This window comes from Topomyia yanbarensis, chromosome 3, assembly GCF_030247195.1.
Source record: "Topomyia yanbarensis strain Yona2022 chromosome 3, ASM3024719v1, whole genome shotgun sequence".
NCBI lineage: Eukaryota > Metazoa > Arthropoda > Insecta > Diptera > Culicidae > Topomyia > Topomyia yanbarensis.
The window spans coordinates 44,032,886-44,059,476 of record NC_080672.1 but is presented as its reverse complement, the minus strand read 5'-3'; the positions used below and the strand labels follow the sequence as shown (position 1 = coordinate 44,059,476).

The following is a 26,591-nucleotide window of genomic DNA, read 5'->3' as shown; positions in this document are numbered from 1 at the left end:
TCGTTCGCGAAGCCAAGAAGCATGTGAGATCTCGTGATGACGGTTCCGTTCCTATGCACATCAGATCTTCGTAACGCTTGATTTGATCTTATCCATCATCATACGAATCAGCTTAATCAGTTTTGTCTGGAAACCACGCTCAAGCATTATCTACCGCAGTATCGTATGCCACCTTGAATATACAGATGGTGAGTCCGCAATTTTTTTCCCGGAATATATCCAGAATTTGTCGCTGGGTAAACATTTAGTCTGTCGTTAACCCTTTCATGCCCAACTTTTTTCTCGTGCATGTAGGATTTCAAAAAAAAAAAATTCCTTCAAAACGGTGGGGTCAAGAAACACAAAAAGCTTTTTTTCATAAAGATAGGTGATTCCCTCGCAGTGCTAGAAGCTGCTCAATTTTTACCTTCCAATGCTCAATACAATTCTCCTAGAATATTTACAATAGTCCAATTGCGTGGAAAATGTAGCCAAAGACAGTGTAAATTGATAAGTTTTATCAGTTTTCAATAATATTGCAACATAACGAAGATATATGAAAAAGTCATTTTCCGTCGTCAACGTAAACTGTTCTTGGCAGCACTGCTCCATTGGATTTGGATCAGACTAATTGCAATAACTTCAGTTCTAGAGCTGGCCTTTGAAACTATTAATACTTAAATGAAAGGCAATAGTCACATTTATTAGCTTTACTTGTTTTTGTGAGCAAATTTTGCCTTAATCAAAAGTTATAGCTGTTTAAAAACGATGTTGTCCACAAACAACATGGGCATGAATGGGTTAACTGTCCTTCTCGAAACCCGCTTTGAAATTCGCCGACAAAGCATTCAGCCAACGGGCGCAGTCTACCCAACAGAACACCAGAAACTACCATGTAGGCAGCATTGAGGATCATTATGCCTCGGAAGTTTGCAGTCCTTCTCTATGATTGGGCATTTGAGGCCATTCAACCAATCCGAAGGCATTTTTTCTTCCACGCAGATCATCCCAATCACGCAGTGGATTGCTTCGCACAGCCAGTCACTCCTAATTTTTAGAAGTTCACCCGGGAATCTGCCCTTCCTAACGACCTTATCGTTTTTAAGCTTTCGCATAACCTCCCGTCTAGAAATCACTGAACAAAAAGAAATTGCAGATTTGTTTACCCCTCGCTTCGCCGGGTCTACATACTCAAAAAAAATATTCGGTCGAACAACGTTCGCTTCTATAGAACACTTATTAGACCGTTTGTCTTATCTATTATGCTGGTACCGTACCCGCAATTTAATAGGAAAGAAAACACCTCTCCAATGGAATTAAAAGATTGAAAATACAATGTATTCTTTTTGAGTTAGAGGCATTAAAAGGAAAACAAATAGTTCACAGAAAAGTTCAATAACTCCGAAACAGTTGAAATTTGATTATTAGTGTAGAATGATTTTTTCTCCAAATATGATCCTCAATCACCCCTAGAGAGATTCTTAACCATGGACCAAGCCACCTGTATATGATAATGCTCCCTGGTTTAATCCCAACAAACTAGTCTGCATACTCCCACTACTACCTTGCAATATGTATATAGTATCCCCAACCTTTTGAATCGTCAATAGTTGCCAAAATGAAATAAATTGAATTTTATCGTGATTAATGAAACTTGAACAATTACTAAAAAAATATTATAGAAATTTATTGAGTAGGAAATGCCGCCCCCTGATTTTGCCGCTCGGGGCGGTTGCCCCTTTCGCCCCCCCCCCCCCCCTTAGCGCCGCCACTGCACGAAAACATTAGAATGTTTCAAAATTAAAATACAATTGTTGCGATAGAAATGAGCTCTTAATTTTTAACTGGAAAAACCGCATGGTTGGCAGCACTGCCGCTAAAAATTAATATTTTGTCTAGACTCCTTGAACATCTTACAAAAACATATCGCGGTTTGATTCCAGAGTAAAAAGAACCGGATATATAATCAAAAGACAATCCAGGGCTTTAGTAATCCGTCAAAACGGATGGTGCTCCTATGACCCTAGGAGTAGTTCAACTGATACAAAAAATGGAGTTTTTTATATTGGCTCTAGACGAACAATTGCTCCGAAATTGGAATGAATACGTGGAGGTAAATTTCAAGTTTGCACTTTTTTTTAGTCACTTCGTGTGGAATGACCCATATACAGGTATTGTAATTCTCTCTCACTCACGCGAGAAGAAGCTTATCCGATGTCCAACTTTTCCGAGATAAGATGAGTCTCAAAATTCTCCGTCTCCACAAAGACCGTGAGAATGATTTTCCGGATAAAATTTATTTGACTTTTTCCTTCTCACCGGAGAAGATGATAAAATTTTAATTTCGTGGAAATCAATAAAAACTTCAAAAAATATACTTAATTACAAAGAAAAGCGGCAAACAAATATGATAGACTTGTTTTTTCGTGTTTTGGAATAACGACAGGAAAGCAGCGAGCGAAAAAAGGATACCGTGATAAACTCATTCATTCATTCTCCGGCTGATTTATTTATCCGGAGAAATAACACGTTGTATTTATCCGGAGAAGTTGTGTGAGTGCCAATAACTTTTCGTGTGAAAATGTGAGTTTTTATTGTCGCAGTAGCAAACTATCCGGGCGCATTTACTTATATGAGCGATAAATGCAATGCCTGCCCATATATCAAGATGGTGTTTGAATATGATTCGATTAATCGAATCACAATCGATGGTAATCGAATAATTTTTAATCAATTAGCAACTATCAGATAATCGAAGTAATCGATAAATTGCTTCCGATTAATACAGATTAATGCCAGAAAAAATCTTTTTTTTAATAATGACCCTATACAAAATTTAACAGTTGCGAAATTTCCCAGTTGACCGACGAAATCGGGTGCTTCGAGGTCGACCGATTAACTAGCCGATTAAATTGGGTTCAGGGCCAGCGGAAAGCGTGGGTAGTATGGGTAGTACTACCCACTCGAAAATAACCGAGTGGGTAATTACCCACTCGAAATTTTGAACCCTTTTCAAAAAATTTAGATGCGTAACGCATGTATCTCGCACTACACACATTTGAAAACATCGATGTACCACAATTTCATTTGCATAAACGAATGTGATTTAATGTGAATGTAATGTAAGCGTGTGCATTGCTAAAAGGGAAAAAAATCCTTACTAATGGACCTCTCACCCTATGCTTTCTACCCACTCGGGCGTAAAGTGTTTCGCCGCCCCTGGTTGGGTTTCGTAGGTGAACAATTTTTGTCAGCATATTAATCGCAAAATTTAATCTTTGTAAACCTGGTTTCAGTTTAAAACTATCAACTAATCGATTTAATCGGTTAAAGTAGATCGATTTCGACAGAACCCCTTAGGTCACATTTAATCGGATGTCCCGTCGGCAGACGCCCATGTCAAACGCCCATAAGAGTCGGTGAAACGATTAATTGATTGCTTAGTAGGCCGATTGTACCGACACAGACCGGTTTAGTTGGTGTAAAAATCGTGAGGATTTTTTATGTAGTAGTTTAATTCGACACTTTATTTATTTAAGCTCAACGGAGTCGCGGGTCGTTTTCAAATTTTTACAAAAAATGAATATTAGTGGTTATTCGTCAGATCTCTTGCGCGCCTTTCCCGCCATTTTTTTTAAATTTGTTTATAGAGGTTTTAACCATAGGGTCATTCGTTTTTTTTCGAGTTAGAGAAATCTCTTTTGGCAAAATCTCTAATCCTATGTGTGGGGTTGCGAATCGAACCCAGGTGAGCTACGTACAAGGCAATCGATTTACCAACTACGCTATGCCCGTCCCCTCATCACCAATTGCACCTTGGGAGTCATTCATTTCGCTGACGATCCTATGCCATTCTTTATTTATTGCACCCTCGAATCACGAACCTGATAGGTTCAGGTAGGAGGGAATGAGTAGGCCCACCGCATGGTAGCGGCAAAAACACTGTTGAAAGCTAGCTAGTAACAAGTTTCTCCCAGTATCTTCTGTAACGGACTCCACTTCTCCGTACTGTAACATGAATTCTTTTATAACCTAGCAAGTACTTGATGCCATATCGTGAAGCCATACCTCGATTTTCTCATTATCTGAATATACAGATATCTTGTTTTTTACGCTTACCACGTATGTTTGGTTGATATCTAAAGTGGTTTGTTTTGGCTTGGTCAATACGACGAACGTTATTAATACTGCCATTTGACCCCGCTGTAAGAAAGGGCACAGGCTGCAGTGCGCTAATTACCGAGGAACAACTCTTCTTAATTCGGCGTACAAATTCATATGTTCAACAGATTGAGACCGCTTGAGGAGTCCTTCGTCGGCGAATACTAAGCCGGTTTTCGTGTGGTCGTCGATCAACGACGGATCAAAACTTCACCCTGAGACAAATCCTCTATAAATTCCGGGAGTACAACTTAAAGACACATCATCTGTTCATAGATTTCAAGGCGGCGTACGATTTAGTGAAACGAAATGAATTATGGCAAAATATGCTAGAACATAGTGTTCCGACGAAACTAATACAGCTACACGAATCGTAGCACTGGATGGTTCGTAATCAAGTGTAAGGGTTGCGGATGAAATTTCAACATCCTTCGTAACCTTGGATGGAGTGAAGCAGGGTGATGCACTATCGATCACTACTGTTCAACATAGCGCTCGAGGGAGCGATTTGGAGAGCTGGTGTGCAGAGGAGCGGTACCATCATCACACGATCGCACTTGATCCTGGGCTTTTCGGACGATATCGATGCCAGTGTTGCAAAAACCATGATTTATACCAAGCATACGAAGGGACGGATATTTATTGTGAAGCTAATACAACACGGCAGACTGCGGTGGCCTGAACACGTAGTCCGAATGCCGGATGAGCTTCAAGCGAAGACAATATTCAACAGGGAACCCGGAAGAGGTCGTTGACTTTGTAGCAGGCCGCGTACACGATGGCTTTGCACGGTTGAGGAGGATCTGAGGGCGCCCAACGTTCAGGGTGACTGGAAGCGATTGGCCCAGGATCGAGTCCAGTGAAATAGGATACTCCATTTGGCGTAGGTACTCAAAGGTACTCTCCTAAATACTATGCCGTCGACTATCACCAATTGCAAGAGAGTTCGTGGGGCAGTACCAGGCGGGTTTCATGAGCGAACGATCTACCACGGACCAGGTGTTCGCTCTTCGTCAAGTACTGCAGAAATGCCGCGAGTACAATGTGCCCACACATCATTTGTTCATCGACTTCAAAGCCGCATACGACAATATCGATCGAGATCAGCTATGGCAGATTATGCACGAGTACGGATTCCCGGACAAACTGACGCGATTAGTGAAGGCGACGATGGATCGGGTGATGTGCGTAGTACGTGTCTCAGGGACGCTCTCGAGTCCCTTCGAATCACGCAGAGGGTTACGGCAAGGTGATGGTCTCTCGTGTCTGTTATTCAACATCGCGCTGGAAGGTGTAATAAGAAGAGCAGGGATCGACACGAGTGGTACGATTTTCACAAAGTTCGTTCAGCTACTTGGCTTCGCCGATGACATTGATATTATTGCACGAAACTTTGAGAAGATGGAGGAAGCCTACATCAGACTGAAAAGAGAAGCCAAGCGCGTCGGACTTGCCACCAACACGTCGAAGACAAAGTACATGATAGGAAGAGGTTCACGAGAAGAAAATGAGAACCGCCCGCTTCGAGTTTGCATCGGTGGCGATGAAATCGAGGTGGTTGAAGAGTTCGTGTACTTAGGCTCACTGGTGACCGCCGACAATGATACCAGCAGAGAGATTCCTAGACGCATCGTGGCAGGAAATTGTGCTTACTTTGGCCTCCGCAAGACACTTCGGTCGAACAGAGTTCGCCGTCGTACGAAGTTGACCATCTACAAGACGCTTATTAGACCGGTAGTTCTCTACGGGCACGAGACCTGGACCATGCTCGTGGAGGACCAACGCGCACTTGGTGTCTTCGAACGGAAAGTGCTGCGTACCATCTACGGTGTAGTGCAGATGGAAGACGGCACATGGAGACGGCGAATGAACCATGAGTTGCATCAGCTGTTGGGGGAGCCGCCCATCTGTCATACCGCGAAAATCGGACGACTACGGTGGGCCGGGCACGTAGCCAGAATGTCGGACAATAGCCCGGTGAAAACGGTTCTCAATTGCAATCCGACCGGTACAAGAAGACGTGGTGCGCAGCGAGCACGATGGATCGACCAGGTGGAAGACGATTTGCGGACCCTTCGCAGACTGCGTGGCTGGCGACGCGCGGCCATGGACCGAGTGGAATGGAGGAATCTTTTGTATACGGCACAGGCCACTTCGGCCTTAATCTGTTAATAAATAAATAAATAAATTTGGCGTAGGCGCACCGCAGAGCAGTTGTAGCCCATCAAGTATCATGTAATTATTACTGTGTGCCTGACATGATGGAACTGGATAAGGGCGACTTTTACTTTCATACTAATCTCGCTCAATACTAAGTTCGGAATAACTGTTGCGATATATTTGGAAATTACGATTTTACGACATTACGATCTACGAATTTTCTTGCAAGAAAATGCAGATCACAATATGAATATATGCGATCTAGCAGATCTTTGGCAATCGCTTGACAGAACATTTTCCAAATACCTTCCGGGTTTGAAAAAAGCATGTTATCATGATTTAATTTTTCATACCTGTTACATGATACCATGTAAGAAAAGACATACTCTCCCTGAGGATAAGATTTAGTAAGATATTTTGAAACTTCCGCAACCCCTATGTGCCTCCACGTAATTAGTGTTGGGCCCCTAAACCTAAGCTTCATGAAAAAATTCTAACAGATTGGTAAATAAGTATCATTTGCTGGCATTTAAACGATTTCAAGTAGTTCGATTGCTTGTGACATGTGTTCTTTTCTTCTACTTCATTAGTCTGTTTTTGTTGTACTTCTATTAGTTTGCTTTTCCACTACTCATGTATTCCAAAAATATTATCAGTCAATTTATATGCTTCTACTTTATCTCTTTGCATCTTTTTTCTATATTCGGCTTGTTATTTTTCCTTTTATTACTACATTTTAAATTAGATCAATGCTAACACTCACTAACAGAATGAATCGCATATTCTCTTATATACACTCACGATTTCTCTCATTCCAAATGTACAGACGCTCGTGGCCTTCGCGATAACACAATTATGTTCACAAACGCAAACACGCAATTGCTATCATCGACACATACTTTCGCCTGCGATCTCGCCAATATTAAAACACCCTAGTTGAAAACATGAACGTTTTAGCACCTTTAAATTTACACACGCGGTCACAAGCATTAACCTACCGCTCGCGCGATTATGAATTGGTCACGTCCAGAAGTCTCTACCCTCGGTCCTAGCAGCCAAGCCTCATGGCTTCAGTAGGACCAATCAAAGAAATGACGTTCATATTCAGTAGTCAACCATTCCATGGCGACATGACCGTGAACTTTAGTGATATGGGGGAGCTCTCTTCTAGAATCTGAAGCGTACACTGAAAATTAAGCATCAAATTTACAGTCCGTGCGTTATCGTTCAATAATACCCACGACTATGCGAATGGCCACACGGTTATAAAATCGAATGTATCTACGCGCAGTTACATGCACGCTACTAGACGCAACAAACACGTTAACATACCAACGCTTGAGCTGCGTCCACGCACAACTACTCCCGCGATCTTACAAACATGAAAACACCTCGGTGATTGAATGAACGTTTTAGCACTTATAAACTGAAAAAGGCGGTCTCAAACGCGGACCTACGAACACATGGTTCTCGTGATCATGAATCGGTCGCGTCAGAATGTTCCTTACTCGCAGTCCTAGTATCAGAGTTCAGTTGGACCAAACAAAAAATGACACTCATATCCACTACACAACTCGTTCCGTGGCGACATGAACGGGAACTTTAGTGATATGGTGAATCTAACTCTCTTATAGCATTCAGCACGTTAACATACAAACGCTTAAGAACTTCGCGATCATCCACGCGCACAAACCCCTCGGTCTCGACAAAATGAAAACACCTCGGTGATTAAGTGAATGTTTTAGCACTAATAAACCTATAAATGTGGTCTCAAGCGGTAACATACAAACGCCCATATTCGCGCGATGAGGAATCGGTGACGTTTAGAAGTCTGATACTGTCCTAGCTGCCTAGGTTCATGCGCTCAATTGGATTAATCGAAAAAAACAATAATGACGCTCATATTCACTAAACAACACGTTCTATTCATGGATACTCTAGTCATATGGGGAAACTTACTCTCTTCTATCATTCGAAACACACTAAAAATTAAGTATCAGATTCAGAATCTGCGCGCAATGAATTTTCTTTTCAATGAATTTTTGTTTAAAATTTTGAGCACCAAAAAATTTTTTTGTCAAAATGGTTTTTTGCAGGATTTTTTTAAATATGAAACCCGATCCGTTGAAGTACCGCACAATACATTTTTCATCCTGAAGAGTGTTCACCGCAAGCCTCTGCCAAAAAACATGCTTTGGGGGAGTGGCCACAACTCCGACTATATTTAATGTTTGTGTTTTGATAAAACTTTTTTTGTTTTTCTTCGATAGTACTACCAACAAATTATCTTTCACTTTTTCAAACAAAATTAGCATAAAACTGTATAAAAAATCATAAATTTAGTTCACTTTTTCTCCACAATTCTGTATATAATCACTTAATATGGGAACATTTCCTGTCTCGTCTGCAATTGTAGTGGGTGATTCTTACGGAGACCCCTTCCGAGAACCCAGCTCTACAGCTTTTACTTTCGTAAAAAAGAAGGTGCTGCGAAAAATTGAAAATCGAGAGAAAAATTAAAGGCTCCCATTTTTAACTGAAGAATGATATGAAGAAGAATTGTGCAAATTTTTTAAAAAAAATTGGTGCAGAAAATTTTAGGTTACGGTGTACATCGCAAAATCAGTTTTCATCGAGGGACTTATGCGTCAATCCGGCGCTAGCTTAGTCCTGTCACTAAGTTAGTGTCGGATTCTGATGAGACCAAGTCGAAACGCAAATTCCGTAACTTATTGAGGAAATATTGTTCAGTTTTGGCATTATTTTATGGCAATTGAATGATTGTGTGTCTTTTTTACCAAATTAACCTTACCCCTCCCCTACCTCCTTAATAAATTAAATTGACAGAACTTCACAGATTCAACGTTGAACACATTTTTTTCAAAGGTGTCGTGGCTATGATTTCTTGTTAATTTATTTCATTACAATATTATTGTCATGGCTAAATAAATAAAAAACTTTGAATTAATCTGTTAAAATCGCATTATTTTCCATTTGAAGAAGTGTTACTAGTTACTCAGAAACACAAACAATTGTATCGTCCAAACAGTTTCAAACACAACCCACCCTTAAATCTGCCACTCAGAATACAACGTAGATCACAAACAAGCAGAGGAACCAACTCCAAGCATCTTCCGACCAACCACAAAACTAGAAACGAAAAAGTCAATCAAACTTAACTTAAGCAGCCATTCCGTAAAAAAAGTCGACACAAAATGGACAGGAAACCCGGCTCGCTCTCCTTTGATCGGACACCTAAAAGTCTTCTTATAGTTTTTTTTTGCTGTTGTTTCGGTTACACTCTCAACGTGAGAAACACATTTTCAATCGAAACCGACGCCACAAACAAACAATTTCCAGGCTGGGAGCAGAAGTTTTCCCCGTTCTCACTTTTCCAACCAACCAAGCTCGGGAAAAAAGGGCTCGAAAACATTTTCCATTTGGTCAGCAGAAAAACATCCATCCATCACTGTGGTACGCGTCCGGGTTGAGAAGGCACCGTCCGTCGTCGTCGTTGCCTTCCAGCAGAGTGGCAAAGTGGCAAGAGAAAAGAATTCAATTTTCCTACCTCCGACTCGGAAACGGGATCACACCCACACACACACGACCCTTCACCCATCGATCCAGCCTTCCCACATTGCACACATGATTGGGTATGATTCTGACAGGCGGCGAAAAATACGGCCAGTTTGAGCTTATAGAAGCTTCGACGGCGACCAGGACAGCACATCTATGAAGCACAATAGCAAAAAGAAGGCAATTGTGAGCAAATTGTGAGGCTCCAAAGAAGCAATGTGTGGCCCGGGAGCAGTTCAGCGGTAGTTTTTACTGCCCCTAGAGAGCGTTGCTGATAATCGAAAAAAATCGACTCTTGTGGATCGGGGAAAACCTTGCGGACGTGCGATAGTTTGTGCTTCCGGAGTATTCTGTCTGCAACAATGAGGTGTTATGTTGTTGTTGTTGTTTTGTGTAATATTTTGTTGATCCAACTACTGTTGAGGTTAGAAATCAGTTTTAAAACGTATTTTGATAATTGAAAATTTTCTTTCGGTAACAGAAATATGAAATTCGGTTACGTGAAAAAATGGGAACGGAAATCTCGGAAGGTCGTAGAAAAAAACAAAGAGAATCAAATACGCTCGCAGTCGTAAGATTCATTCGAATTTAAAAAAGCACAATCAAGCCAAGAACGGAAACGGCCACTCCTCTTCTCTCAGCGGTACCATCAACAGACGGCGATAATAAACCACCTTTTACTGAATATACAGCCCCAATATCATAAAAAAGGATTAAATTTTGCTTTCATTACTTCATTTCGCATTCATCCTGATAACATCTATGCTAATGAGTTTTCATCGTTTTCTCTGCTGCGCTTCGTTTCAGGTTTGGTACGATGCCACCAGGAACGAGCCGCCCTGCCAACTACATAAAAGCTCGCAGCGAAAAGCTTTAGTGCGCGGGCGGGAGGGCGGTCGGGCGGACAGGCAAGCTGAAAGACCGTCCGACAGGCAGGATTCAGGAATAATTTTACTGCGGAAGACACACTTTCAGAGTTCTCACCTTTTTCATTCATTCAATTAGGGAGTGGGACGGGTGAAAAACATAAAGAAGAACGAGAAAAATTCCATCTCGGCTTACAATGAACTGGCCCGCCGAAAGCCTCATCAAAAATCCACCCGACCCTTGAAGGTCGCTCCCGCCTTTGCTTTGAACTCGTACATGAAAACGGGACTTTTGGGTTTTTGTTAAGTTCCGATTTGGAGCGGCGCGCCCACTACAGTCGTCGGCAGCCCCAACCGCCCTCGCAGTTGAAAAGTAACCGCAAATTCACGTTTATGGTATGGTATAGGCGGGAAATGGAAACAAGCTGGTGTAAATGAAAACTTCCGGGACGAAAGTTCTCGGACATTGGGTTGTTCTTCGGTGTATTAGTCTGGAAAGTTTTTTAATCTTGGACTGGCAGGGGTTTAACACCTCGTCAAAACTGGGCTGCTGTGGGATTCTGCTAACTCGGTAGTTTTTTGACGTTTTCAATCAGTGCATTAACTTCTATTTCGGTAGAGTATTATTTATATCGACAAGGTAGACCTGGGGGTGGGGGGGGTGGAAGGAGAAAAAGTGAAATATTTTTGCTTCTGTAGTTTTTTGATAAATTGTTTCGGGATAAGGTTTGTTGTGTCAAATTGATGGTTTTGAAATATCTTGGGATGTATTGTTATCTTTTGAAAGAAATGTCCTGATTTTCAATGATGTTTAACTGTCCCACGAACAAGCAAAGGAAATAAGTGTTTAACGAGATGAAAACAATTTGACATATTTTAGCTGTGGTCGGATCACTAGATCTCTATCTAGAGTACCTCAGATCAGTCTACTTTCTACTTCTGTCCGAGTTAGACAGGCCGAGAAAAACGCTGTTCTAGATTTACATTTTAATTGAGCCTTATGGATGGGACAATCGAGCCAAGTGAACGACAACAAGCAGTTTCTCGATCTAGTGTGCATTATTTAGGAAGGAAAAATTGTAATTATTCTTGCTTTCATGGGTAAAATTGATGAAAGTTCTTTGCTCCGATCCAACTTTGTTGACTTTAAATTTTGTTCAATACGATTGAGTTTTCGTGAAGTGGAACACCTTCTAATAATTAAAATGGAGCTCACGGAGGTCGTCTATCTGCAGCATCATCATCTTCGCAATGCTTGATATCATTCAACGCGTTAACCTAAGCCGAACGTTTCGGTTTGGCAAAGAACTTTTAACACGTGGTTGAAAGCGGTAACACTTCCCGATTAGGATTCCCGTGTATATAGAAAATGACTATATATGCTACATCACATATCACCAATACCACCACCATAACCGTGTACCTCTCATAAATTATTTGCAAAGTGCATGTCGCAATACGGAGAAGTAGAGCCCGTTACACCTGATACTTGAAAAAATTTCTTCCCGAGTATTCTTAACGGTGTTCTTGTGATGAGGATGCGGGTCGAAAGACCTATCCCCTCCTACCTGACTATAAAACTCACAAAACTGCTATTAAACAAACTACGTTATGCACCCATGAGGGATCAACTCTTACGTGCAAGTACTGTAATGTAACATTGTAAGTTCTGTAATGTAACATTGCGCAGTAAATGTAGAGGAGAATGCATCTCAACCAATTACTCAACTCATCTACGGCAAACCAATCCAAAACAGAGTTTTCAATACCTGAACCACAAACGGCTGCCAAATTTGGGGCAGCTATTTAGGTCATAACAGTTCTAACGATGATGACTTTGACATGAGCGAATTAATTGACCCCCATGACACAGTAGACGAGAAGACAAACGTTTCCCCGCCGCGAAAGAAGGTCACCGCGCACAATAGAAAGTTGCGTGCATGAGATCCAACGGATAGTCAATAGCATTTGTTTTATTTTTGTTTGCATACTGTGAAAGTGCCTAAGATCGACCACTTCGTTGAGCTACCGCTGTGAGCCGTGTCAAATAAACGGATTGAAAAAAGTACTGGGTAAGAGCGATACTAGCACGAAGGCTCCTTCGGTGCAGCTAGAATGCGACAAAGTTGCATTAAAATATATTGTTTTTTGGGTTTTATTTGGAGGTTTAATTCTAGACAGGGATGCGAACGGTACCGGTAAACTACATTTTTTCCGGGACATTTACATTTGTACAATCCGTACAGCCCGCTACAGCACCGAATCACTACTGCTCTTGCCAGAACGGTAGCCAAACCGAGTACACTTATCCGTACAGCAGTAAAATACATTTTTGTTTTGCTGCTGTACTCCGACTGCTCGGTGAGAGTGTGGCGTAGTAAAGTTTATTCTCTCGCTTTGTACACTTTTCTCTGCATAGTCAAAGGGAGAGGCCCGCACACGAAAGCGTTGATGCCGGACGTGGCGTAAATGAACCGCATTCATTGTCGTCGTTTGTGATTAAAAGTATTAAATGGATTAAAAATGTTAAAAAGTAAAATAGTAAAATAAGAAAAGAGAAACTGTACCGCTCGCGTCTGGTGGCTGTACTGGGGGCAGTATTTTTTGTCATGTTACTGCTTTGCTTACAGGCTGCCATACACTGCTGAGCGTATTGCACTAGCAAACGACATCATTTGACCAAATTTGAGTAAATACTTTTTTTGAACATTTTTTTTCTTAATTATATATCCAGCAATATCGCTTTCTAGTGATGATGACTGTATTAAGTAAGACAATATTATTACAAACGTAGTAGAATTCAGCCTTTTGTATAACTTTAGGCTCAAACCAACTGAAAATAATAGTGTTGTTGTGCATTGCATCAACTTTAAAAAATTAGTTTTTTAACATTATATTCCAAATTTAAATGATTAAACAGATACATTATATGGCGAGATCCGGTTTCTGAAGCAGTATTACAAAAGTAGATTCCAGCTATCTGAAAAGCATTCGAACTCTTCCGATCTTGTCCGATCCACAGATTCCAAGCGATTGGAAAATATTGAAATTTTTAGTAATTTGAGGTACACCGAAATGCTGTAGGGCCAAGTACTATGTTTTTCAAAATGCATCGCTATGAAAATATGCACAGGCGTCCCTTTCCTTCCCCTTTTTCCACTGATCAACTGGAAAACCAAATGTATTCACACCTCGAAATTACTAGTATTCGAAAGGATATAGAAAATTGACCTCTGCACTGGTAGGTGGATAGATGCCAAATTGTTCCAAAAACCAATTTTAGTCTATTTTTATTCATATTAAGGCATAAAGGGCGAACACGAAATTATTGCGACACATTCAACAGGGCATAACTTTTTTACCATTGGGTAAAAATCAACCAAATTTTGCACACTTTCTCATTGATGTGTATTGTTTACATGCTGTCAAACTCGAAGTCGTGTTTTTCGATTCATCGAAAATGGAGGTGAACCAACGCGAGTCGAAAGAACAAATTCTTTCCAAACACATGGAATTTCCTGACCTGTCGCACCGGCAGTTGGGAAAAATGTTGAACATTCACCATTCAACCGTCTCCAGAGTGTTGAAGTGGTTCCAGGAGCGGTTGACGTTGGACCACGGCAAAGGAGCTGGAAGAAAACCGAGACCGGAGAACAAAAAGACGGAGGGAAAGGTGAAGCGGATGATTAAAGCAAATCCCAACGTCTCAAGCCGTGATTTGGCTAAAAAGATCGGCATGTCGCAGAGCTACGTCCAGAATGCAAAGAAGAGAGCTGGACTACATACATACAAGGTACAGAACTTCCCAAACCGCAATGAGCGGCAACAATCGACGGCTGAAACTCGGGCACGGAAGCTCTACGAGAAGATGCTGACAAAATATGGCTGCTGTGTGATGGACGACGAAACGTATATAAAAGCCGATTTTAAGCAAATTCCGGGGTTGGAGTTTTTCACCGGCAAGAGAGTTCTATGTGAACGACAAATTTAAGAAGAAGAAAATGTCGAAGTTCGCCTCCAAATATCTCATTTGGCAGGCCATCTGCTCTTGCGGACTGAGGAGTGAGCCTTTCGTGGCAAAGGGCACAGTAAATGGCGAGAACTACAAATCTGAGTGCCTCGAACAGCGCCTTTTGCCGTTCTTGCAGCAGCACGACGAAGCTCCGCTATTTTGGCCAGATTTGGCATCATGCCACTATTCTAAAAGTGTCCTGGAGTGGTATGAGGCCAATTCTGTCCATTTTGTTCCAAAGGACATGAATCCGCCAAACTGTCCGGAGCTGCACCCGGTGGAGCAATACTGGGCAATGATGAAGCGGGAACTTCGGAAGAGCAAGAAAACAGTCAAAGACGAGAAGGACATGTTAAGAAAATGGAAAAAAAACTGAAAAACTGGTACCGGATGACACTGTAAAGACTTTGATGGAGGGCATCAAGCGAAAATGCGTTCAATTTTACACTCAAGGCTCCATCTATTAACTTTTCTTTTGATTTTTGAAGTAAATATATGTATAAAACTACCCTAAAATTTTGGTTTGATTTTAAACATTATGAGAAAATTGGCATGACATTTTCGGTGTCGCAATAATTTCGTGTTCGCCCTTTAATGAAAGCAATAGCAGCAACAAATAATTTTGGCCAGGAATTGACCCCAATTACTCCTCTGTGTGTCGGGAATTTTCAAATATCATGGTGTTGGAAACTGGTACCACCATGATGGTCAATTGATGAAAAACATAATAAAATATGAACAGAATTACTTGGTTTTGCAGGTCTAGATCACTAATAGCCAATCGAAGTAGCATTGACCACATTGGCCACCTGTCAGGGTTCTTGATTCCTTCGGGGAATTTCGCCAAAGCTCCAAGTTAACGTGGCACCTGTTTGTTAGCGAACTTGATCGATTTTTACAAACTTGAAGAAAAATGAAAAAGCAAATGAAAGATATGACACTGCTATTGAATCTAATTCAGATCTGACTATTTGTTCCGGAGTTATAGGTTGGTTAGTAAGAGCACACAGGAATTTCTCATATAAGCCGTTACAATCGTTATACCTCAGAGGGTAAAAATCTTTTGAAATGGCCGCAGATTGCTTCGATTTGTAGATCACAATTCTGATGGCCAATCAAAGATTCTTTGCATTTATTGTTCTTTATCGACAATTCCGGAAGACCCGGGTGTCGAGCATACTGCAGATTTAAATTCGCATCGGTTATTTGGTGATGATTGAACCGTTTTTCACAAATCAAGGGTCAAAGGAAAAGTTGGGCTGATTTTAACAAAATTAGTTCAAATGGATCTCCATAGACTGCTAAAAACTTTCGTACGAATCGGTTATGTGGTTCCAGAAATATGGACTGAATCGTCCGGTCACATATCAAACTCCCAAATAAGCCGGCCTTAAAAATTTGTTCGAGGAGGAGACCACATGATATTCAAGAAATCGATGTCGCTTGAGACAGATGATTTTGTTTTTTCGGGAGTTGTCCTACTGGAGCTATAGAGCTAGGTTCTCAAAAGGGCTCCTCATCAGATTCACTCTTTACAATTGCAGACGAGACGGGAAATGTTACTTACTAAAACACTTCTTAAGGCCAATTGCAGCGTGCCGTGATTCTGAATGTGATATCCGTTGTACGGTTCAGATATGCGCTGGCGTACAGAACTCGCGATCGCATGAATCATCGCGAAGCGCTCGAGCGTTTGTATGTTTACATGTTTGATCGCGTGTGCGTTTGTATGCCGAGTGTGTTAACCCCTTCATGACCAAGTTATCGCAATTAGTCTGATGGAATTCCGATGGAGCAGTGCTGCCAGGGACAGTTTACGAAAAAATAAATTTTGGTATATCTTCGTTACTTTACAATTTTATTGAAAATTGATAAAACCTATCAATTTAGACTGTCTTTGACTACGTTTTCCACGCAATTGGACTATTGTGAAAATTCTAGGAAAATTGTATTGAGCATTGTAATGCAAGATTTGAGCAGCATATTGCTCGGTGAGGAATGCATGTATCTTTATGCAAAAAAGGTTATTCGTGTTTCTTGACCTCACTATTTTTTGAGGAAGCATTATATATAAATTCTATTCCATTTCATGATACTTAAATTTCGGTGTACAGTCCAGATACTAGAAAAATGAGTTCTTCCATCACTAGGATTCGCGGTCATGTCGGCATGGAACGTGTTGTCTTGTGGATATGAGCTTTATTTTTCGATTGGTTCAACTGAATGTATGGACCTAAGTTGCTAAGTCGAAGGGTGAATATTTCCGGACGTGACTGATTCATGATCGCACGAACACGGACGTTTGTAAGTTTACGTTTGAGACCGCGTTTGTAATTTCGTGCGTACTAAAACGTTCACCTTATTACCGGTGTGCGTGGATGGTTGCGAAGGGCTTAAGCGTTTGTATGTTGACGTGTTTTTTGCGGTTGTTTGTGACAAATTCGATTTTGTAACCGTGTGGCCATATTCACACACATATTCGCGTGTGTTCTTGGATGGTCACGTGGACTGTCTTTCCGATATTTAGTTTTCGATGTACGGTTCACATTCCGACACGGATGGGTTTCTAGAGTTTTCGATCATGTCGCCATGGTTGGGCCGTGTTGTTTAGTTGATATGAGCGTCATTTTTTGTGTTTAGTCCACCTGAAGGCATGGGATTTATGCTACTAGGGCAGAGGATAGGTACTTCCGTATATAACCGGGTGTTTGTAGGTTCACTCCTAAGAGAGCAGTTGTGAATTTATAAGCGCTAAAACGTTCACTTAGACACCGGGGTCTTATATTGTTTGGGATATCGCGGGAGTTGGTATGCGTGGATAATCGCGAAGGACGTTTGTATGTTATATAAGTAGTGGAAAAGCAAAGTACTAGAAGTACATCAAAACAGACTAATGAAGTAGAAAAAAGAGCACTTGAAATATGAAATGAAACTACCTGAACTGTTAAAAAAATTTCATGCTATGCTGATCGGGAATAGTGAATTAATGGACCTTAATTTATCCAACCCGATCTTTCCCAATGAATCGAATCGAATGCACGAATCAAACACCGGTAAAAAGTAACCAATGACTCAGACGAACACAGATACATATAGACGTACAACTAGCACATAATAATAGTACGCCAATACTAAAAACTACAATTATTAGAACACAACCACTAATAGGCTGCTACATTTACGTTTTGAATTAACCTGTGCACGATGACGAAGTCGATCGATAAGTAATGACTCCCACTGTGAACCGTATTCACAAACACTGCCATTAAGTTGTTGAACAATGTTTTCAAACACAGCCCACAGAAAAAGTCAATCCACGGAGACCCGGCAGTCGGTCACGCCAGGCAGTGTGCACAGTTTGGGCTGATGCAGAGTATGAAAAAACACACAACATAAAAATGCCCATAAGCCTCCTTGATGCAACACTATCGAGGTGAAATGCAATAACCATCTTGAAGCAATTGTCTGAGGTTCTTTAGCAATGATGCACGCAATATGATTGATGATGATTGCAATACCGTCAAACCTGTCGACCTAGGGGAGGGGTCAAGTCAAACCTGAAGTAAAACTGCATATTTATGGAGACTAATCATCGAATTTCAACAAACTTTACTGTAGACATTGAAAAAGACTCTATATTACTCGCAGTCGTAGGCGTAAACGAAACACTTCAATACATCGGGCGAAGTACCTTTAAGGTTAATGCCTCAAACAAACAACTTAAATACTTATTTGACAAAAACTTCTGTGTGCATCTATGACTCCATTACGGAAAATTATGGAAGCATAACACAGCAATCGAATATTCATTTTTCATGCATCAAAACTCTTCCTCAAACGACTTGGTATATTAAGAAGAAACCGAAACACCATAAAGTTGAGTTTGAAACGTAGACTATGTAGAAAAATTGGCAAAATGTATTGGGTGTTGATGGAAATGCCAATGAAGCAGCGACTAACTTGTTTTTAATTCATACTATGTTGCGTTTCGGCTTCGCCTCATCAGAAACCGACACTAACATATTGTCGGAATAGATTAGCGCCGGCTTGACGCAAATCCCTTAAAACTAAAACACGTTCTGCTCGAACGGAACCTCACGTTTGATCAGTCGTTTGATTGAAACACATAGTGTGTTTTAGTTTTAAGGGATTTGCGTCAAGCCGGCGCTAATCTATTCCGACAATATGTTAGTGTCGGTTTCTGATGAGCCGAAGCCGAAACGCAACATAGTATGAAATAAGGATTTGTGCCCTCCTGTACAAAGACTGGTTTATACCAACAAATTTTCACCCTAGTGAGAAATTTTGGTTTTTACCAAATTTTCCTCCTTAGGGTGAAATATAGCATAGTTCTTTTTAATTGTAATGAATGTAATCTCTGAAACAGTACCAAGAAGAAAAACTTATGACAGTCATCACCCTGTGTGGTTTAACCAACATATGTAAAACATAAAAATAGAAAGTAAAAGGCATAAGTTGGCTAACCTATTCGGCCATTTGCTCCCACATAACCATTAACACTGTACATGAAAGATATAATCGTTAAATCGAAAATGAAATCAAGACAGGTCCACAGAATTTCTTCAATTACGTGAAAACGCGAATAATTGTAAAGTAGCAACTTGGCATCCTAAATTCATTTTGACGGACATTCAGAAAATAACAGTATCGAAATCTGCAATTTTTTTTTGGAAAATTCTTTCAAGAAGTCTATATTTCATATTCCGTCCGTGACCGTATCTTTTTATTTATACCTGAATTTTCTTTTTATTTATACCTGAATTTTCAAACGACAATTTCGTCTACGAACTATAGTATCACGAAATTCTGACTGCACTAAAAAACTAGGCGTATCAAAAAGAACAGGTCCTGACGGAATTGCACCAGTATTTTTAAAAGATCTAGCAGAAAAATTCACTCTACAGTTACTACCTATATTCAGCCATTAAAAATGGAACATTCCCAGAAATATGGAAATCATCCTTTTTAGTGCCTATTTTAAAATCAGGCATATATCGGCATCTTTTATAAGAGCCGCTTCACAACATCAAACATTTTAGAATTTGTAACATTCACTGTAAATGCAATGAACAATGGCAACCCTGTGGAAACCTTTTACACAGACTTTAGTAAAGCGACCCATTTGACATGGGAAAGAAAATAAACTCTCGAAATGGCTCTACTCATACTTAACAAAACGGGTCGCTTTCAGAATATACTATCTAAACTAATTCGTGTCATCTCTGGCGTACCCCAGGGTTCCCACTTAGACCCTCTTCTTTTTATTTTGTACGTGAATGACAGCACCTTTATACTCAAATATCTAAAAGTGCTTATATATGCAGACGATATGAAACTTTTCATGGAAATAAGAAATGCAAAAGACGCTGAAGTATTCCAAAACGAAGCAAAAGTCTACTCCAACTTAACGTAAAGAAATGTAACTCAATAACCTTCAGCAGAAAAACTTCAAATATCCTCATACACACATTACAATACAGTCATAAATAAAGCAAATGGTATGTATTCTCTGCTTTATTTAACGCTACAGTTATAATTTTGAAGTCTCTTATATAATTAAATCATGATACAACACATACGTCAGACCAATTTTGAAATATTGCAGTGTAGTATGGAACCCATACATTATCCTGCACGATGAACGCATCGAATCAGTCATTCTTTTGTACGCACTTCGTAAACTAAACTGGACGACATTCCCTCTTCCATCGTATAAAGCACGTTGCATACTCATCAACTTACAAACGCTCAAAGAACGCCGCGAATTTGTCATGGTTTGCTTTATCAACGAAAGTATTTTTCAACGTGTACAATCCGCATCATTAATTTCGCAAATAAAATTTTATGTAGCTGCCAGCTAAGAATTCGTAATTTAATCCAAGAACAATCTCTTAGGATAAACTATGCCAAATGTAGCGTCAATAGAATGATGCGTCATAATAATGAGAATTTTGAAATAGTTGACTTTCCATGTCTAGAAAACAATATCAATTTCAGCTTAACAGTGGAAATAAAGTATCATATAAGTAAATATTATAATGCCATTATATCTAGTCAACATATGCTTGACGATAGTAAAGAAATTAATTATGGAGAATCAATACTTTAAGCAGCATTATTCGCAGGTTTGGTGTGTTCAGTAAAGTCGTTGAGATATTAGAAACTATTTTGTTGAAAGTTTGAGAGCTCTGTGTGTGCAGCATGGTGAAATATAGAACAATATTTACGAAACTCGGTTAAAACCATTTTTTTCACTATAATCTAACCAAGTCTTAGAGACTCATAATTTGGATAAAAATGTGAATTGTATTGTTCTAAATATCTATTCAGAAGGTCTAACAAATGTAAGAGTTATCCTAAACCAGGGCCGGCGGAACACTTTTTTCCTGAGTAAGTAGTGTGATTCGAAGTGATTTCTTCCCGTAGTGACAAGAGTTCGGGCATGGTGTGTAAGTGAGAATGAAAATTTCTGGATAATAGCTGGGGGCTATTTGGAAACATGCTTTATTAATGGGCTGTATGGCCGACGGCTCTGCGGAAATGTGATTGTTGTCACTACAAACGTTCCACATCTAAGTCCCAATTACTCCATTCTTCTAATTTTAGTTGCATTAATTTTCCGTTCGCTCTGATAAAACTTTTTTTGCGGGTACTGGAGCCCGCATGATAGTATTGACTATCATGAAGGTATCTTCGACGACTGACATCCTTTCTGGCTCAATGGAGGTCGATTTGAATATATCTCCGATTGCAAAAATAATGCCCACATAAGGGTTTGTGCACTGGGCCGGAGTCCTAAAGGTTGCAAGTTCGAATTCTGCCTCTGGGGAGATTTTTTCGCATGATTGTTGTCGTTTAATTCTAAAATATGCCGGTAAGTCTCTTTTCGATATAACTTATACTTATCTAATACAACCGACCTCTGGATAGTGTACTTTCGAACCGAAGGTAAACCATTTAACATCATCGATATATCGCGTGATCAAACGTGTGCGAAGAAGCATTTTGTCTACGTACTCGCTTGGGAAGTAGAGATTGATGGTGTAGTCTCCAACAAGGGCCTTTATTACGAAGTACGGGGTTGGCTTCTTCCAGAATCCTTTGCTTTAGTCAGTGACAATTCTGGTTACATACAAAAATTGAGGAGTGTGAGAAAACACCTTATTTTCAATCAGCCTCATTAAGAGCCTTTCACTGATTACCTCCTCCAAACTACCCACGTATTCCGTATTAAGTTTTCCGATCAGAAAGAAATGATGTGGTCATTCCAGTAAAATTATTTTTGTACACAGAGTAGCTGATATAATAAGGAAAAACTAGTGAAAATTACAGATTGATCGATTAATTTGTTCCTGGGATCGCCATGAATGAACATTTCAACAAAATAAAACTCCGAGATAATCGAGTTTTACTGTCGGTGCAGCGAGTTACCGGCCCAGCGCAGCAAACACTACGCACGGCCTACGATAGCTGTAACTCAAGTTTTAGTATTCCGATTTTAATGAAATTTTGAGAAAATTTTCCTCAGCATATGTTATTTCAGAATATCTAATTTACAAAAATTCGATTTTTTTCATCCTGACAATAATGTGTAACCCCTTAAGGAAAAACTGGATAAAACAAAACATTAGCACCGGTTTAATTATTTTAACTTCTCAAAACGTATTCTGCAAGAGTATATGAACAATATTAACTCACTGATAATGCTTGTTCTGCGTTATTTCTTGAGTAATAGGAGTTATTCTGAGTACCTACTATATATAGTAGGTTGGGCAATAATGGGTTAAATGGAATTTCTCGCAAATAACCTATACATTACCAATACCCTGAACACATAGGATAGGCGGTAGGACCTGTTGATATAGACCAAAAGAAGAATTCCCAGCAAGCTCACAAACCGAACCGAACTAAATAGAAAAAGAGAATGTGGAAGCAATAAAACAAGAAACTACTGTAGTCAATCACCAAAATTTAAATTACTTTTATTCATCATTATGTACATTATAATATGGATAACTGCGTCTTTGCAGCGATAAGAGGACGGCCAAAGAAGTAGTTCTACCGCAAGAAATGTCTTCAAGAAAGTTATTTCGAATACTATTCTCAACAACTTTACCGAAGACATTAAGGCTCTAAATAATGCTTTTTAAAGAGTTGATTCTTCATAATTACTACTGAGGGGGATTGATCGCCAAAGTTATGTTATGAAATCGCTTCGGGGATACTAATGGAGCTTTCGCTTGAATACTTGAAACTTAGTCAAGTTTTAACACAAACCACTGTCAGATCATATACATGTTGGCACCAGTTGATGTTAGAACCTGACTTAGTTTCACTTTAAGTAAACGGCATAAACTTCCAGAGTTGTCGGTTTCTAAATTATGTGCTCTAAACTTTCAGAATCATATGGTAGTCACAACGTCGAGCAGTCTTCTACTCTACTGCATCGGTTATTTTGGGCAACACTGAGCATACGAGCAACCAAATATATTTTCAACATTTTTGCAAATATTCGCCGCAACTTTTTCTTCGCAAGAACATTTCATACATTTAACGACAGCATCAAAACTTTCCATATAATAATGAACGCCAACGCACAAGCGACCAAATATTCCCGATTAGAAGATATTAACAAAATGCTATCAAAATTATATCTCCGATTGAAATTAGTTATATATTTTGGAGAATTTAACATCATTTTTTTGGCGAAATATTCTTTTATAATTTTACTATTTCCTCTTGATCGGGTTGTTATCATTTCAGTGGAATCCATTGATTTACAGTCGTCTTCAAGCCTGCTACCGTAACAATGACGATCATCATCATCATCATCAGCAGCAGCAGCACCAGCAGAGTCATCAGCACGATCCAGGGACTTGACGCTTCGTTCAAAACCCTCGTCTAACCGCATCCCGAACGAACCCAGATTTGCATAAATATGCAAATGCCGTTACTCATCGTCCGATCCTGAAACAAGGACGACGACGTTCGAAGCCAACCTGGAACCTGTCATCATCGGTAGCGTTTGGCGTACGTATCGTTCCTTACCTTGAATGAACAGCATCCCCACCAGCAGCAGTGGCAGCGCCAGTATCCGGTAACAGGCTCGGTCGTCGGTAAGTCGCCGTTTATCCAACATTTTAAACAGCTTCTTCTTGTTCTCCTGGGTCGGTTCAACAATGCTGCGGTTTGATGGCTTAATCCACAAATGTTTGCTACAGTATTCGCGCACTGCGGACGGTTCTGTTGGAGCACAAGTCAACCGCAATCACTCAAATTGTTGGCGGTTATGTTGATACTGGGATAAACCTTGAACGTGTTTCTTTTTTTTCTTGGGTCACTTAAATTTGATTTACTTCTGTACACTTGTACATATTTCTACAAGCTTTATTAACCACGATTTGTTGCAGCCAAAACTTCTCCGCGAACAGCTTGTTTCTGACTCAACAAACACTTTGATCCGATTCCGTCGAGAGAACGACGAAAGGAAGCGAAACTTTTCCACTTTGGCTTACGGAATAAAACTCAAGAGGAAATAAAATCTATCCGCGAACAGCTCTTCTTCTACCATCAACCCAACGAACTTGGCGCGTTTTTGATTAACCTTCGCTGGAGTGTATTTTGATTTGCTCAAGAGGCAGCCGAAAACTTTTTCGAAGGAAATTCGAGATGGGTATCGTCACTTGCGTATTTCCTAGCAATCCAAGGACAAATTCTATTAGCATTCGCTTCAATCGAAAATTTTCCACCGGTTCCACTCACTCCACTTTGATCAAATACAAATTATTGATTCCTTTCAATCGGTTAACGAAAAAGAAGACCCAACGGTTCACAGCTGATTGCATCCGAAGCACCCAACAACCGGCAAATCAGGAGGAAATCTTTGGTATTATTATTCCTTCGTTTTCAATCAACACGCGTCTGCACTTTGCTCTCGATCGGAAGACTCCACAGAAATCACTTCTACCTGGTGGTTTCAACGAACGGCAGGCTCACCGCACCGGCTCATAAAAATATGCCAAGAACAAAATGATCCACAATCATCATCCATCAGATGCGGTAATGCAATCAACTACGATACACAGCTTCACTCAGAACCGGGATGCACCTCCTGTGCTTTCTTTCACCAGCCCCCACCGGATGATGCACTACTACTCTATTCAGCGCCACAAGAGCGGAAGAAATGCATTTGGTTCCGATTCTACCCGCCCCGTTGTTTGCTTGCTTGCTTGCACTTTCCACCGACCACCGACTCTCACCGCGTAAAAGCACCACCGCTAACTAAACTCACTGGCTGTGTGCTGCCCGTACGCAATCGGAAATCACTCAGCGAAGTCGAACCGATTTAGGCGCAGTCAGCAGGAATAAACAACCTGGAAAACCGAGAACCGATCCGAACGTTCAACCCTCACGCGATAGACTGAACAGCGTAGGCCGCGTGTTCCGTGCTGCGAGCTGTTCTGCCGTTGGTTTGTCTGGTAGCCCCGGCGCGCCGCCGTCGTCGTCAATCGGGGTCGAACTCGAAAATGGGATGTATGCACAATGAATGGCGCTCGGCTTTCGAGCAAGCGGAACGGAACGGAACAAAATACACTCTGCTGTTCGGGACTGGTCGTAATGTTGGCTGGCTATCGGTGGCATCATGAACCTAAGCCAGTAACGAAGGGGCAATGAATTTTGTGTCGTAGCTGTATGTTTAGGGGGAAAATCAGGATATGAGTCGATTGGCTGCTCGAATTCGGAAATGAACTGCTGAATCCTACACCTAGTCTAGAACCCGATATTAAGTAAATTTTAGTGTATTTAGATACGCCATGAATGCCTGTTAGCGGTGCTAGGCCACTACATTGGAAAAGCTAATTAACAGCTAAAACAGTTAAACAATGATTTTAAAATAATTCGATTTCTTCGGTTAACAACCTGACGGTGCTGCAGTTCGTCTCAGCCGTCTCAGCATTATAAGACCCGCCTATCATTCCTATTCCTGTTAGAAAAGATGTAAGAAATGCAAGAGGGAGAAAGCTGGGATCAAAACAAAAACAAGAATTACCCTTCCTCATGGGTGGTGCTGGACAAGCTTAGCAAAAGAGCCGTTCATGAACGAAGAGAGTAGGCTCTCTTTATCTTCTTGAGTTCATTTGCCATATGGTATCCGTTCATTTGCTATGTTATTTCTTCTGGACTGTTTTCTATTCTTATCGATGTTTCGTTCCGAAGCGATGTGACAATTTTGTGCGTAATTATTTTACGCAACAAACAAATGCAACATTCGCAAACAGCTCAGAGCTGTCAATTACGTTTGAAATTTCTGAAGGTAAATCGGTAAAATTAAGCAGTTCGAAAATTTTTTAACTGTTGTAACGACATTTAATTAGCAAGGGACTGGAAGGCGTCAAGAAAATTTTTCAATATAGTCGGATGTCCTACTACGCAGATTCCTACACGGTAAAAAATGGTCACGTTTAATTTAACTGATTTTACACTTGAATCAGTTTATCATGCAACACTAACAATTGAAGTGATTTAGCATTGATTTTTTAAGGATGCATAACTCGTATCAAAATGACCTGGTCTTTGAAAGCTATTTAATAGAAATGATCTTTAAATTGAAATGAATAGCCGTTGAATCCGCACCACTGCACTAATCTACTGAATTTGAGTGGTTTCATCTTTAATTACAATTGTTAAAGGTACCAAAACACTAAAGTCTTTAGCCGATTACAAACATATGTTCGTAAATAGGAGCAAAAATGGATAAGTTGCATTTCCAAAGTAATGTAGAAGTGAGTATTATATAATGTACTTGTGGATAATTT

General features: G+C 40.3%; 1 protein-coding gene across 1 annotated transcript in view; it reads right to left on the bottom strand.

Moving 5' to 3' along the window:
- Window positions 1-25,205, bottom strand: part of LOC131692337 (protein amalgam-like) — a 402,252-nt gene extending 377,047 nt beyond the window's left edge. The window contains exon 1 of the mRNA XM_058979317.1: window positions 23,824-25,205. Coding sequence (XP_058835300.1) covers window positions 23,824-23,914 — 91 coding nt within the window. The 5' untranslated portion in view covers window positions 23,915-25,205. The remainder of the gene's footprint in view (window positions 1-23,823) is intronic.
- Between the last annotated feature and the right edge of the window lie 1,386 nt (window positions 25,206-26,591).